Source organism: Cucumis melo, chromosome 5 (genome assembly GCF_025177605.1).
Source record: "Cucumis melo cultivar AY chromosome 5, USDA_Cmelo_AY_1.0, whole genome shotgun sequence".
NCBI lineage: Eukaryota > Viridiplantae > Streptophyta > Magnoliopsida > Cucurbitales > Cucurbitaceae > Cucumis > Cucumis melo.
In genome coordinates, this window is record NC_066861.1 from 27,749,541 (window position 1) to 27,765,898 (window position 16,358).

Here is a 16,358-nt window from a genome sequence, read left to right on the forward strand (position 1 = left end):
TTTATATTTATCTCTTCAAATTAAATATTGCTAAAATTGGTTGAATAATAATAATAAAATTCCATAATCTTCGATTATAATAAAATAACATAAAATACTTATAAAATACATTGAAATCTTTTATTCTACAAACGATAGACGCTTATAATTTTCTATCAGTGTCTATTATTGTTATTAATAAAAGCATATAAACGTGTATTAATAATATCTATTATTGATAAAATCTAAAATTTTACTGTATTTTATAAATATTTTATCAAATTTATGGTTTTCGACAATTTCCCTAACAAATATAATATATGAATATATTTTTAAGATTAAGATTAAAATTTATTAAAAATAAAGAGACCAAGATTCGACCAGCAAATTTCAAAATTCCGAACCATATTGGAAAAAGAAAAGAATTTGTCACTTTTAACATTTTCCTCAATCGATATTATATTCTTATTTTATCTTTGAAAAATTATTTTAAATAAATTCCTATTTTGTAAATATATTTTGCTCATTATTTATTTTTCTATTTAATTTAATTTATTTTATTGTGAGAAGACGCCATTTGATACCATCTTGAAGGTCTGTGCAAGTCTGAGAGCTGACACCCAGCCCACAAAAGGGGGGAAACACCAAGATTCTCTTACTTTTGCCCTCCATATTCGTTCCTGGAGATTTTAATTAGGGTTTTTTTTTCCCTTCATCAAATTGGGTGGCAATTCTGTTGAACCTGCCATTCGAAACTGCTGATTATCGCACTGCTATTGCTCTGCACATCAACTTATTGCATAGTTTTTTTTTTCCTGCTTCAAGAAAATAAAGAAGGAATGGGTGCTCAGAGAAAGGGAGCATCGCGGGTTTCCGACGACCATGAGGAGCTGGCACGAGTTTCATTGCAGGCTGTTCTTCTTGCCGATAGCTTTACCACTAAGTTTCGCCCCATAACGCTTGAACGCCCCAAGGTATATTCCTGAAAACCGGAAGTGTTTATTTGGAATCATATTTGATATGCATTTCTTACTATGTGTTCATAATTGGGCTAATAGTTTGATCTTAGTTGTGAAAAGTATGGCCCTTTATTCGGGGGTGTTTAAAAATACCCCTGTTTTGAGCTTCGTATTGGCAATAAAAGTTAAATGCAATTGAAATTGTCACTTAGCTGTATATTTACTTGCTGTACAAGTTTTTTAAGCGGTTGACACAACTTAAAACTTAAAAAGTAGAAGAATTGCTTTGCTCATTATCCACTGTATTGTCCTGCTTCATATTTTAGAAGCAATTTGCAGTAAGGTGGTTGGATAGAAGATCATGTATGAAGGCTTTAAATAAGCTAGAAACTTTTTGAAGCATTGAAAGTTGCACGATGCTTTTCGTTCCATTTGTTAATTTATTATTTTTTTTTATGTCTAAAGGTATTGTTGCCGCTGGTAAATGTCCCGATGATTAATTATACCTTATCCTGGCTTGAATCGGCTGGTGTTGAAGAGGTGTTTGTATTTTGCTGTGCTAACTCGAAGCAAGTAATTGATTATTTAGAGAACTCTGAGTGGGTATCCCTACCAGACTTTGCAGTCAGAACTATAGAGTCGCACAACTCCATTAGTGCTGGAGATGCCCTTCGTCTGATCTATGAAAGAAATGTGGTACGCATGTCTCTACTGTTATATGGGACTTATTTTAATACCAGCATTATCTATAAGAACTAAATTCTGGCACATGAAATGGATTTTGAGCTATTGATGGATTATCCATTCCCAAATTCAAATGTAGACACACATTTATAAATTCATGGATATGGATTTTGAGCTTTTGATACATTTCCAGAATAAACACTTTTATATATTTTCTACCAACTCAAATCCACACTTGTTAATTTGGTTTTCTATAACTTGATATACTCATCTTATTAGTTAAGAACAAGGAACGATTGCAACACTTGAGATCTTGCCCACTGAGCTATTTTGATTATTGTATCTTTCCTTAGATATCTGTATCACGAGAAGTGGTTCATTCAGTTTGAGTTTGTTCTGCATATGACTCCAACTTGAAGTTTAATTAACTGATCCATGGTTCAAATTTTTGTGCATTTGTTTTTTTAACTTTATTTTTGTCAGCACTGCTGTCTTGTTACATATCAGTGTTTTTCTCATAAAAAAGGATGTTCATGCATTGGCACATTTAATGCAATACAATATTAAAAGTGATGTGCATATCGTGGTTCACTCTTTTTTTTTTTTTTTTCGCTTTATTTTCCCTTTTGTCTTGTCTTTTAGTTTCTTATATTTTGTAGCCTGTTAATTTCTTGTATTTATTATCTTTTCTTCATAACTGAAACAATTCTTTCCCCCTACCCACCCTCCTACCCAAAAAATAAAAGGAAATGTGGTGAAGATTATCAAGATGACATTTTGTAAAGACAAAAACCAACTTTCTACAGTCACTATTTCATTTACCACACTATTAATTTTCTTGCAGTGTTTGCCAAAAGAACTGCCATAATGAGTGATTTTGCAGTTTCATAACTTTTGCGAATGATTCATTGTGTCATCCAGTTTCTGTCGGTTGTTTCACTCAGGTGTCTTATAATACCTCTAATTTCGCATTTTGAAGATACATGGTGATTTTGTACTTATCACTGGAGACACAATAAGCAACATGTCACTTACACAAGCTCTTCAAGAACATAAAGAGAGAAAGAAGAAAGATAGTAATGCCGTAATGACAATGGTTGTCAAAAGGTCAAAGCCTTCTCCTATCACACACCAATCTCGGCTTGGCACTGATGAACTATTCATGGCAATTGATCACAATACCAAGCAGCTCGTGTACTATGAGGACAAAGTTGACTATGCAAAAGGAATTATACATCTTGACAAGTCATTGATAATGGATAATTCTTCCATATCACTTCATAACGACATGCAGGTTATTTAATTTAACCTATAAGTGCTTTATCTCATTTATTTTCAGTGTTAATGTTACATCTTGAGTTATAATATTCATGATAAGAAGCAAGTTTCATTGGTAAAAAAAATTTAACACGAAGAGGACAAGTGGTCGAAACATGAGCTAGGGATGGGGAATTTTACAAAATTTTCAATTAGTCTTTTGTTGGTGGGATTTTTGTTGCATTTTGCATCAAAGTTTTGCAACTGGGTCTCCTATCCAGTGAGAGTTTTGGAAGGGTCTAAAGCATACACACTCACGCGCATGTATGTTATTTATAAACATGTGATATGTCCTCAGATATATCTTTCACATTTCATGTTATGCAGGACTGTTATATAGATATCTGCTCCCCAGAAGTACTCAGCCTGTTTACTGACAATTTTGACTACCAACATCTACGTCGTCATTTTGTCAAGGGCTTGCTTTTAGATGATGTATGTATTCCTTAATATGGACCTCTTACCTTTTTTTTTTAAACACAAATTTTAGTTTTTGTAAATTTAGCTTCTTTTTTTTCATTGCTAGTTTTTTTTTTTGTTATTTTTCTTTTGATAAGTCCCTTTTTGTTTTTTGGTTGAGAAAAATGAAAGAATAAAAGGGCATAAAAAACAAGTGTGAATTCACCCATTCAAGGCTAGAAAGGGAATCCTGTGGAAGCAAATTATTAGAGCTTTTCTTCAGTCTATTTGGCTTGAGCGTAACAATCGCCTCTTCAACAACAAAGCTCAACACTTTGATGTCTTCCTTGACCACATGTTTTTTTTTTATTGTAATCTCTTGGTGTATATTGTCTAAGCATTTCAACTCTTATAGTTTTGACTTGGAAGATCCTTTGGTTGGCAATTATTCGGGCTTTCTTTTGGCTTCTTTGGGGCGAGCAAGACAAGCGTTTTTTTCAAAACCATTTTTCTAGTTTTGATCTCTTTCATGATTTGGTTATTTCTATTGCGTTGTACTGGTGTAAAAATAGGCGCCCTTTTAAGCGCTTAAGTCTTTCTTATCTTGTCTCTTATTGACATATTTTTCTCTAATCACCTTTTGGTGCCGGGCTTTGCCCGTTGTTTCATTCTATCAATGAAATGTTCCCTTTCCAAAAACTCTTATAGTATCGACTCACTTTTGACCCATGGAGATGTCTCTTGTAATCCTTTGGTTTGGGCCTTTTTCCCCTCCCTTCTTGTAATTTCATGCTTTAATGAAATTCTCTTATTTAGAAAAGTGTGAACGAGAGGAACCCGATGCAAATTACAAAAAAGGACCTCTGATCCAAAAGAACCCGACCATGATCATAATTACAAAAATGCTTAGTGAATGAAGTCCTCAGGGAGGCATTAAACCTACCCACATCCCAAACTTTGATTGAATAAGATTTCATTTATCACTTTATTTTTCTTATAAAAGAATGATCAGGCTTTATTATTGTTATTTTTTTTTATATAAGTAACAATTTTTTCGATGGTATGAAATTACTCAAAAAGAGGGGAAAGCTCCCATCCAAGGGAGTTTATAAAAAAGCCTGTCCATCGAATAAGAAAGAATTGTAGCTTTAGTGATGAAAGAGGGGAGAACATTAATATGGAGAAATAATGAAAAGAACTGAAAGTTAAAAAAACTATTAAAGGAAGTTTTTCATCTTGGATAACTATATGATTCCTTATGTGGTAGTTCTCCAATAGGAAGCTCAAAACAAAATTAATTCAAAGGAGTTCTTTTCTCCTTCTTGAAAGGATCGTCCCCGAGTGAGAGAAAGGAGGTGAGCAGGGTCATTTGGGAGAGGTGTGGACCTCTCAAAACTTTTTAGAGATAATACTAGAAAGTCTTCACACTTGTGTGTGCACGCAGACACACATATATAGGGAGAGAGAGAATGATCTAATTGACGAATCAAATAAAGGGAGTCGGTGGAATCCTACCCTTCAAAAGGGTCATATTTATTAATTGTTACAATTCTCGGGAACTTTATGCATTTCATTTCTTGGTGCTTCAAAAAACAAATTGATAAATTATAAGCATTGAACATTCAATAAATATTGTGGTGTGGATTCTTAATGTTTATTATTGTACAAGTTAATTCCTAAAAAAGATACGTTGCTTAATTCCTAATAGTGATCAAGGCAAGTTGTAGAGGTGGGCGAAGATGTTTAATTACGAGTTTGGTTCTTTCCCTTCTTCCTACCTCATGCTTCCTTTGGGTTGCAACCATAGAGCTTTGACTTTTCTGGTATCCTATTTGTGAGAAGATCCATAAAAGATGGACGGTATGGAAGAAAAGGTTCTTTTCTAAAGCTGGCATATTAGCCCTGATTAGGTTTTTTCTGAGCGGAATCCCTGTATATTATTTATCCCTTTTTGGGCCCCTAGCTTGATGTGCAAGAGTATTAGAAAGTATATGAGAGATTTTCTGTGGGAAGGGGTGGACGAAGGATTTGGATCTCATTTGATTAGCTGGGAGGCGGTGGAACTCCCTGTGAGTTAGGGGGGTTTAGAGATCAGTAATTTGAGAATCCAGAACAAAGCTTTGTTGGCCAAGTGGCTCTGACACTTTCCTCTTGAACTTGATTTTCTATGGCATCGGATCATTGTGAGTAAGCATGATACCCATCCTTTTCAATGGATGGAGAAAGGGGTTAAAGGCATACACCGAAATCCTTGAAAGGATATCTGTTTTGAGCTTCCGACCTTCTCTCGATTCTCCCATTGCTTTGGATGGTAATGATACATATTCTTGGGAGGATTAGTGGGTGGGGAGAGTTCCCTTTGTCTTTTGCTTCCGCATCTTTATCACTTATCCTCTTCCAATAAACTGTATGATATCAGATCTTCAGGTAGGGTCTAGGAATCTTGTGTCTTTTTCCTTTGGATTTCGATAAGAAAATGGTGGAGGTCACCCCTTTTTTTTCTTTGCTTGAGGGGTGCAGTTTTAGAGAGAGAGGAGAGATGTTTGTGTTTGGAGTCCTAACCCGAGTCAGGGTTTTACGTCAAATCCTTGTTTAGTTTGTTATTTGGATCCCTCCTCCCTATGGAGTTTATATTCGATGGATCTGGAGGGTTAAGGTTCGTAAGGAAGTTAGGTTCTTTATTTGGCTAGTCTTGCTTGGTTGGGTTGACACTATTGATAGGTTTGTTAGGAAGTAGATTTCACTTGTGGGACCTTTTTGTTGTTTGCTTTGTCGGAAGGTGGAGGAAAGCTTGATCATCTTTTTTGGGAGTGCCGGTATATGCGGACTGTGTGGTGTTCTTTGGTGTTAGCTTTGCTGGCTAAAGGAGCGTTGGTGCAACGATGAAGGAGTTCCTTTTTATTTGCTCTTCAAATAGAAATTGGTTTTCTTCGTGTCTTGCAGGGGTGTGTGCGGTAATTTGGGATGTTTAGGGGGGGAGATGGATGGTCGGGTGTTTTGTGTAGGGAAAGGGATTACAGTGAGGTTTGGTCTTTGGTTAGATTTCACGTGTTCCTTTGGGCTTTGATTTCGAAGAACTTTTGTAACATTTTGCTCAGTTGGAACCTCTTCCTTTAGTTGGGGTGTTTTGGTGGGTTTTTTTTATTTGTATGTCCTTGTATTCTTTCATTTTTTTCAATGAAAGTTGTTGTTTCTATAAAAAAAAAAATCCCAGAAAGAAAGCTATCAGGGTGAGAGACTTCAAATTGAGAAGTCTTGTGACTTGCCTTTACAAGACAGAGAAATCAGTAGTGCGGCTGTCATGCAAATCCTAAATTTTTGGGTGGTCCATTGTAATTGGGATCTCTTAAAAGGGAATTTGATGCTTCTGGTAAGTTCACTACCAAAGTCGCCTTCTTACACCTTTACAGCTTTATGAGGGTGCATTAAATTTCATCTTTCCCTTTTGGGAGGGATAGAATGATATAGTAGGAATAGGGTATTATGGTCAAATCCTTCATCTATTAGGATCAGGATTAGTATCTTTTATTTATTAGGATTTGGAGTAGTTGCTTTTATTAATTAGGATTAGGATTAGTTTCTTTTATTAATTGGATTGTGATTAGTTTGCTATAAGTAAAGTATTTGTCTTCTTGTATTCACAACTTTTAAAACATTAATAAAGTTCTCTTATTTGGTTTATATCATGAAAGTGGAAACTTACAATTCCCAGAAAAAAGTCAAGTTCTCCCTGTGGTCTCTCTCTTATAGAAGCTTAAACACTCATGACAAGCTCCAAAGAGAACTCCAAAACTGGGCACTGGTCCCCAAAATCATTTATTTTTGCATTGTGGTTTTGCTGCTAAGGGCCGGTCTGTTTGGTTAGCATCTTGGTGTGGAAAGTTGCCTTCCCAAAATGATTTATGAGTGGATGCTCGATGGGCTAGATGGTTTTTTTTTTTGATAGTAAAGGGAAAATTATTTGGGGAAGTGCTTCCTGTTGTCTTTTATGGTGTCCTTGGAAGAAAGAAATAGTAGGATCTTTGGAGATAAGTTCATCTGTTTCTTTAAAATTCTTTTCGGGGTTCTGTTCAACATACAACCTCCTGGTGGCACACAAACTACACCAATTTCTTTTGTAATTATAGCTTTTTGATGGTTATTAACAATTGGAAAGTTTTTCGTTAGCTCCTTGCAGAGGTTCCTCTCAACCCTTTGCCCATGGGTTGGTCTTTTGGCTTTTTGATGAATATACATTTTCTGTTTCTTATAAAAAGAATTATGAACATTAATTAGGGTTGAGATTTCTTTTGGTGGGTTTATTTCATATTTCTGAATAAAATCTAGGTTTCTTGTAAAAAATATTTAGTATTATAAATGTTTACTGCAAATATAATTTTGGACAATGATTTTCAGATCATGGGTTACAAGATTTACACATATGAAATTTGCTCAAGCTATGCAGCAAGAATTGATAACTATCGAAGCTATGACACCGTTAGTAAGGACATAATACAAAGGTGGACATATCCACTGGTACCCGATGTTAAATTCTTTGGGAACTCTACTTATAAACTTGAAAGGCAGGGAATGTATCGAGCATCAGGTAATGATTAAACAATTCATCATATAGATTAAATTTTGGCAAGGCTTGTTGATTTTTTTCTTCATGTTATTCAACTTCATTTTGGTGACCAGTATTTTATTAACCCTGATATTATAATGTTTCCTGTACGCTCAAAAGCTCATTAGCTTGTATTTTTCTTCTTTGTTGCGTTGCTTTGTGATGCTTTTAATATAATCTTTTGCAATGTCAACGACTTATCTTTTGAATTCGATGACATAATTGTTTGTTCATTAAATGGTTCCATGGATCAATTTTAGCTTCTCTTCACCAGCTTACTTCATGCGTCATTGGTTTCTTTTTATGGAGGAGCCATGTTATAAATATATGATTTTTTTTATTACCTTTTATGCTTCTAAGTGAGAAACAAGAAAAGATATATTGAAAACAACAAAAGGTGAACAATCTAGCAGCCTTGGGCCAAAAAGGAGGAATCAAAGAAATGGCCTCCAATTCAAATTGGCCAACAGAATAGCTGTATTACAAAAGGATTTGTGAAGTATGAACAGGTTTATAGATTCAGCCTTTGTCTCTCTGATTCGTCCCTCAAAAGAAGTTCATGAAGTTTGAATTTGTATTGTATGATTTCATCAATTTAATGTGTAGTAGTATCAAGTATGTCCAGATTTGACTCTCATTTTATTTGGGTCAATTTTCATGTTGGTGACATTTGGTTTGCTTATGACTCTCAATTTGGTCAATTGTTTTTATGGAGCTTCTTCAGAGTTGTAGCACTCCCTTTTATGTTCCAGTTATTAAGAATTTACATGTGTTTTAGAAAGATCGTTGACGTTGGTTCTTCTTCAGAAATACTGCAGGCACGCTCTGCCCAGGTTGGTCCATTTACTGTTATTGGAGATAACAGCAAAATTGGTGACAACACCAAAATTACCAATTCAATTATTGGGCATGGTTGTAGTATTGGATCAAATGTTAAAATTGAAGGCTCTTATATATGGGACAATGTGACCATTGAAGATGGTTGTAAACTCAGTCATGCTATTGTATGTGATGGAGTTGTTATAAAGTCAGGAGCAGAACTGGAACCTGGTGTAATTTTGTCTTTCAAGGTATTGTTCCTTCTTTTTGGTTATTAATGCAGTTGAACTGATTTATAGTACTCATGAATCATGCACAGAAAATTATAATATCTGATAGAATTGGCCTCGTGAGTGTCAAGTAACTTGCACTAAAGACTAAGGTGGCCCTTAGATTGATAATTGACCTATAGCTGATTAATACTCAGATTTCCATGATGCTGGATTGTGCCATCTATTTCAAACTTCTGATGCCCTTTTTAGAACTAGAAGGGTGCTTTTTGTGTTTGTTTTATTTCACTAGCTTCACATTGGAACCCTTCTTGTGGCGTGGCTTTTAGGCTTCAATTTTTCTTAGCAAGAGTTGTTTCTTTTAAAAAGAAACATTTTGGATATTGAACTTCTTATTACTTGTCTAATCAATTTATGCTTTTTCAAAAATATCTGTAAGTGTCCTGACTAACTTACGTGCATCTCGACTAATCTTACACGACAATCTGTCTAATTCTACAATATTTGGGTGTTAAGGAAACTCGTAAGAAATTAAATTCTAGGTAAGTGGCCACCATAGATCGAACCCGTGACCTCTTAGTTAGTCATTGAGACTGTCTCCATTTTTACCACTAGGCCAACCCATAATGGTTCTAATCAATTTATACTCAAAATCTTATTTAGTTTTATAACTATAAGTCGACGCGCATAAGAGTTGAGTCTCTTACAAAAGAGATTTTTGTTTTTTCTTGAACCTTTTAAGCATTAGTCCTTTTATTCTTCAATGAAAAGTCTCGTTTCATGTTGAAAACAGAAGTTGACTTCATAAGATGGTCTAATCTTTGATGGTGTCCACTACATAATTGCGGAAAATGTTTAACTTAAGAATTTCATGTTGGAGTGTTGATATAATATTAAATATACTTTCACCCATTAGGTTAAACTTTTGGGTCAATTAGTGATTTAAGACGGTATTAGAATAGGAAGTCCCGGAAGTCCTGTGTTTAAACCCGTGCAATGTTTATTTCCTCACCCATTTTTTTTAACAAGAATCAATCCTCTTCTTTAAGATAATGAAATGAGACTAATGCTATTTGTACGAGAGATACTAAAGAAGTCAACATGTGCACCTGGACATCTCAACTAGGTCGACATCCCCTTAGCACCATTATCATATCTAAGAAAAGCTAAAACAATTGAGGACTTAATTCATTCAATACAACTCAGACACTCAACTAGGTTGAAGTAGCCATTTGAAACAGCAACCTTAGTGCTCTGGGGAGAGGAAAGCACGCCAATTCAAGCTAATATCTTGGCTGAAGTAGTCAGCAAAAACGTTGGAAAGTGAGCTCCTCATGGATGCATTCAATTGAGTTGTCTCAAATCTAGAAAACCAAGGACTTTCCTTGTCATGGTAAATAAGGTTTGGGTTCTAGGTCATAAAATTGATTATTTTAAACATGGCTAGGATTGATCAGACTTGTTATTACAACTATGAGCAAATATGATGTTAGTTATGTTTTTATTTTTGAATAAATATATTGAATTAAATATTAAAATAAGAAAGATCAGATTTATGTATACTGGTTATTTTCTACTCGTAACATATGAACTTAACTTCTCTTGATCGTTTTTTATTGTAGCTCTGCTGACATTTTTAATTTGATGTTACACAGGTTGTTGTAGGGGATCAGTTTACTGTTCCATCATATTCAAAGGTATCTTTGTTTGAGCAGCCAACCAATCAAGATAGCGATGAGGAGCTGGAATACGCAGATAATAGCAGTGGCATTGTAGAATGTAATAAATTACTTAAGGCAATTTTTTTTCCATTTAGAGTAAATTTTACTATAAGAACTTCAATTTTTTCCTGAAGATAGGATTTCATTGAAAGTAATGAAATTATAGAAGAGATAGTAAGACTAGGAGAGAGAGGCATCAGGGGTTTTCTGGCTGGCAAGAGATTGGGAATAAACGAGAGGGTGAGTGGTAAGGTGAAATGGTTTGGGTGAGAAGGGATTTTGTTTCATTTCTTCAGTATAAGGAGACGAGGATCTTTATGTCCATCAATTCTGTCAGATTGGGGCATAAAGAGGGAGAAACAATAGAATTTCTAATAAAAATGCTCTTTGTGGGAAAATGATCATGATTTGACCAAACGTTTTGTTGGTTCTTGGTGGTCTCTCAAAGCATTTGAAAACTATTCTGCTATGGATAAATTGTTTGGAGTGGAATGCTTGTGTGAACAACTTAGGGTGTGTTTGGAATACATTCTCAAGTGTTTAATTTAAAAAATAAGTCATTTTAGCAAAACTAGGATGTTTGAAAACCACTAAAAATAGAATCTTGAGTGTATTTTAAACCATTTTTATAAAAAAAAATTAAATAAAAATGAGTTTTTGGAAAAACAATGTTTTCTCCATTCCATCCAAGCTGGCTCTTAGACTCTTAAATTGATCGATGGATTGGGCAGTCACGGCAAATTAATATTTCTAATTGTCTCGTTTCTCCTTTTGAACTCAATCAAAACCATTTAGTTTTAAGGTGCTTTGTGTAAAGTACGAAGCAACTTCTTACATGGCTTTGGCATATGCAGTTGCAGATACAACAGACAAGTCAAATAGTGCACTGATGTCCAAATCACTGGAAATGCAAGGCTGGCCTGCATCTGAGGTTGGCATTTTTCAGATCTTCTAACCTAGTCATAATTTGCATAGTTAGGATATGTGGAATGCGAGCTTAGAATACTAGGTGATTACAATCAATAATGTAGATGTCTCTTGCTAGGGAAGTTATGCATGAGCTAATCCTTTTGATATGAATTCAAGGTTCATGCTTTATATTTGGTTCAGATATCCCCTGAATTTAGCAGCTGTCAGTAGTTTATGGTGTTTATATATTTGCTGCCATAGTATTAACCGTTGTTTAATAGGTATATACATTTAAATCCTTGTTGTCTTCTATATCCCTTGTTATCAAGAATGGGAGGAATTTTTATTGACTCGATAATGCCCTCTGACTTTTTTTTTTTATTGAATATCATCCTTGACCATTTTTGTTAAAGAGATTTTTGTCAACTTTATTAAGTATCAGTCTATCAGAATGGAAACTTCACAGGCAATTGACTCTGACATTCTCTACTGTTGTTCTCAGCTAGGGAAGGGAGGTCTAGGTTATGTTTGGTCAATTTGTGAAGGAAGTGTCGAAGAAGAATGGAGGCATTCAGTTGCACCCATTCCTGCTGATAAACTTGAGAAGGTTCTGCATAAAGCACCAGATGACGAGGTGGAGTTAACTCAAGATGCTAATGTTTTACCACCTTCAGGGGAGTTGAAGTCTGACTCATATATCTCAGATGGTGATGATAATGAAAGCTCTAGAGATGACTCCATCCACTTTGAGAAAGAGGTTAGATGCTGTTTTGTTTTTCTGACATCTGGTGGCAGGGACAGTCTTCGCTTGCTTAACCTCTATTAATTTTTATTTACAGGTTGAAGCAACGTTTCTGAGGGCTGTGCATGAAAATATTGAAGTAGCCAATGTAATTTTGGAAGTAAACTCATTGCGGTATGCTATTATGATTATTCCAGTGATTTCGTATCTTTTTTCCTTTCACTTTTGAATTTTTAATTTGCGTTGGTTTGTGCTGCCCAAATTTTAGTTTTACTTTTTGTTCTATTGATTTTTTTAACCAAAAAAAAAAAACCTGTCTTCATTGTTAAAAAAGATGAAAGAATACTAAGACATACAAAAAACGAAGCTGATAGAAACCTTCAAAACAAAGGATTATCAACTAAGATATTGTCTTGAAACATGGAACCTCACCAAGAACCAAACATCTCTCTAGGGTCCTTTTCCACACATCTAAACACTCTTTTTCTTTCCTCCAAGTATCCTACAATAAAATACACAACCCAGCAAACCATAAAAATCGGTCTTTCTCTTACAAAAACTAATGGAGGAGGAACTCCTTAATTTTGTCTCTTGAACTTTTGGTTTGCACACGTAAGTGACATTCTGGAGGGCATTTGTTTCTTATTTTTCCAAAATATACTTTCTGGATGATAGCTATTATTTTTCTATAGTGTTTGCTATGGCAGGCATTTGTTCGCTTAAAATTGTCTATTAGAGATGAAATGATTTGAGAATACAAACCTAAAAATTTTGGTTTTTCTTCATTATAATTAACTAAGAACATTTTGTTTCTGTACAAAAGAGTTGAGATGCTTTAAAACTTTGGCTCAGTTTTGGTTTGCTGCTTGCTCAAATTAACTTTCTTGCGACAGGTTGTCATTTAATAAGGTGGCTTCAGATTGCGCAGGAGCAATATTTTATTCTCTGATGAACTTTGCCTTAGATTCTTCACGTGGTTCATCAGGTAAGTGCTATGATCTTCCTTTCCTTTCCTTTATGGTATGGAAGTGTCAATGGAAATGCTGAGGTCTCAATCTAGTGAAAATGTTGATAGAAATATCAATAAAAATGTGGACGTGGATGAATATTTCTATTTTTGCAAAAGCTATAAAAATTCATAAAGGTATTTGAAGTAATAAATAATCACTTTACCCTTTTAAATAAGGTTAAATGCTTATAATAAATGTTACATACACATTAGGGACATTCTGTTTATTATTTATTCTAACATTTCATCAATTTTTCCGTTATCTTGATGTGGGTCCATAAACGGAGAGAAATTTAATGCTACCATAAGTAAAGTCTCATGATACCAAACTCTTTTGTATTCATGTAAATCGTGTAAATGTTGTGATGATGCAAGGAGTTGAGATTTGAGTAAACTGTTAATATTTTATCATCATGAATTTGCAATTTATTATGTCATCAATTAGTCTCCCTGCCTCTGATGTCTGCCTTGGATTAGAGCTTACTGTCTGGATCTCCAAATTTGAGTATCCTGCTAATATTGTAGAATCCTTTAATGCTCTTATTTTAATTTTAAACAAGTGAATATTGTTATTTATGATTTTCACTATAGGATATAATTATTATATTGTTTTCTTCATGTACTCTTTGTTCCTTTTTCTTTTTCTTTTCTAAAACTGCCAAACTAACTCCATCCTTTTCAGGTGAACTGCTGAAAAATACTACAAGTATAATTACAAAATGGAAAAAACTTTTGAAGTACTACCTAACTGACTTGGATGAAGAGGTATTGCGGCTTTAACACATTTAGCTGATTGACTTAACCACTATAGTTAATGCTACTGCTACCTAGCCAGTATATTTCCTATGCTTTACGAAGTTGTAGCAAGCAGTTAAACAAAGCCCTATATCCCCTGCAGATTGAAGTGATATTAAAATTTGAAGAGATATGCCTGGAATCTGCCAAGGAATTCACTCCACATTTTACTAAGGTAATTTTATTGTTTTCTTGGAGAATGTACTTTCTAGATGTTCATTAGAAAGCATGAGTTTCTTATTCTTTCAGATTAATTATGAACGATAGATAATATTAGAGGATGAAAAGTTGCAAGTTTTTCAGGATAGACCAGTATTTGTGAATTTATGATGTTTTCCCTCGAGGTTTTATGGTGAATGATTTTCACATTTTGCGTTTCATAGATTTTGTGGCATCTATATGACCAAGAAATCATTCAAGAAGAGGCCATTCTGAAGTGGGATGCCGAGAAAAAGGAAGCGGATGATTCGGACAAGCTTTTTGTCAAGCAGGCCGAGAAATTTATTGAAGTAAGAAACTTGTTATTTTATATTTTTTGTTTTGTTTTTCAGATAGAGTAACTTATATATATCTTTGGTTCAGTGGTTAAAAGTTGCATCAGAGGAAGAGGAAGAGGAAGAAGAAGAATAGAAATAGTTGAATAATATCTATAGATTAGCGAAGAGCACGGGGCAGACTGAGGAAGTTCTATGTTGCTATCAACTTCTATGATTGTCTATTGTCCATGTCCTATCATAGAAAGAAAAATTTTGGTGAAAGTTTAAATCTTATTTTGTTCAAATTCATCCGCTAATTTATTTGATTTATCTTATATAGACTATGGAGTTGTAATGGGAATGATCTATATTGAGTTGATAGAATTTTTAATCTGGATTGTGAGATTGTTAGAAGTGAATGAAAAAACACGGTGACAAGAGATTAGGAATGACGTACAAAGTTAATAATCTACTCAAGTATGCAGTAAAACTATATTGTGTTGAAATGTTTTTTTAATAATTCTACATGAATTGGGATAGGTTGATCAATAAAAATTGATGTAAAAATGATCTAATGCAACAAAATTTGTTCATTTTATTTTGATGTTTAACTGATTTGTTTTTTCTTTTTCTCTTTCTATATATAAAATTTATATAAAAAAAATATTAAAAATGGAGTATTTAACAAAATATCTACGCTTTTGCCTCGTAGATTTGTTTTATGAAATGTAAATGGTTTGTCAAATTTTTCTATTTTTGATAAAACTTTAGACTATATTTTAGTGGAGAATTCGAGTGCTTGATTATTACTCATCTAGAAAAATTAATTTAAGTAAAATATATTTTTTTCCCTCTCACCAACAGATAAAGATATAACAAAAATTGCTTGATATTATTTTACTTTTGTTTTCCATCTTCACTTTTGTTTCAATCTGTTATCATTTTGGAAAAACATCGCCTAAATAGTTAAAAATCAAAATTTAGGGATTAAATTATTATTTTATTATTATTATACATTTGCTCTATTCAATTTAACTTTTTTTAAATAAATAATATTATTTTAAAGAGTAGTCTCCAAAATATGGTAGGAGAAAAATTATTGTGAGAAATAAGGTAGTGAAGTTATGGACGCGGTTCATGATTAGGGTTAAGTCGTATATCCAGTCATGGCTTTGACGTGACAAGGCAATGAAGTCGTGGTTTGAGTCTACGAGTGAGTTGTCTTGCCATGTGAATTGTCCACGATCGGGTTCACCTCTTTTCATTGTTTGTTTCTAGTTGGTTTGACTTTAGCAGATGGAATAATGAAGTAAGTTTAAAATATCATTCTACCTCTCATTTAAATTTTGGGTTTCATTTTATTTCGGTCGATGCACTTTTAATAATTTTTATAAACTGTTATTGCTATTTATTTAGGGTTGATTTTAGTTGATGTACTTTCGATAAAACTTACACAAAAACTATGTCCTTTTTGATTTCTTAATAAGTACTTCAATCATTTTTTACTTTTTAAATAGTATTACAATCGTTCTTTGTTAAGAAAAAATTTATAGTCGTGTGAACTTTCATAAATTAAAAATTTAATCTATGAACCCATCAAGTATTTTCAAAATTGATAACAATTTAATCTTAGAATTTAACATGTAATGATTTAATATTTATTGTAATAAATCTCATTCCATTAAAACTATGTGTCAATTTTTATTACATCGTAAC

General features: G+C 33.6%; 1 protein-coding gene across 3 annotated transcripts; it reads left to right on the forward strand.

Annotated features, from left to right (window-relative positions):
* Positions 1 to 539: 539 nt before the first annotated feature.
* LOC103495740 (uncharacterized) lies at positions 540 to 15,033 on the forward strand. 3 transcript variants are annotated; one of them, XM_008457387.3, is made up of 15 exons: positions 541 to 953; positions 1,404 to 1,634; positions 2,602 to 2,916; positions 3,267 to 3,374; positions 7,734 to 7,923; positions 8,749 to 9,011; positions 10,646 to 10,769; positions 11,566 to 11,642; positions 12,123 to 12,377; positions 12,460 to 12,536; positions 13,256 to 13,347; positions 14,054 to 14,136; positions 14,270 to 14,341; positions 14,550 to 14,675; positions 14,749 to 15,033. In XM_008457387.3, exons 1-15 carry the CDS (start codon positions 819 to 821, stop codon positions 14,794 to 14,796), a joined length of 2,196 nt encoding a protein of 731 aa, XP_008455609.1. In that variant the 5' UTR covers positions 541 to 818; the 3' UTR covers positions 14,797 to 15,033. The 3 variants fall into 3 exon arrangements, with proteins under 3 accessions (XP_050940737.1, XP_008455609.1, XP_050940738.1); XM_051084780.1 differs by having other exon boundaries at positions 540 to 953; positions 14,550 to 15,033; XM_051084781.1 differs by lacking the exon at positions 541 to 953 and having other exon boundaries at positions 1,485 to 1,634; positions 2,567 to 2,916.
* The last annotated feature ends 1,325 nt before the right edge of the window (positions 15,034 to 16,358 follow it).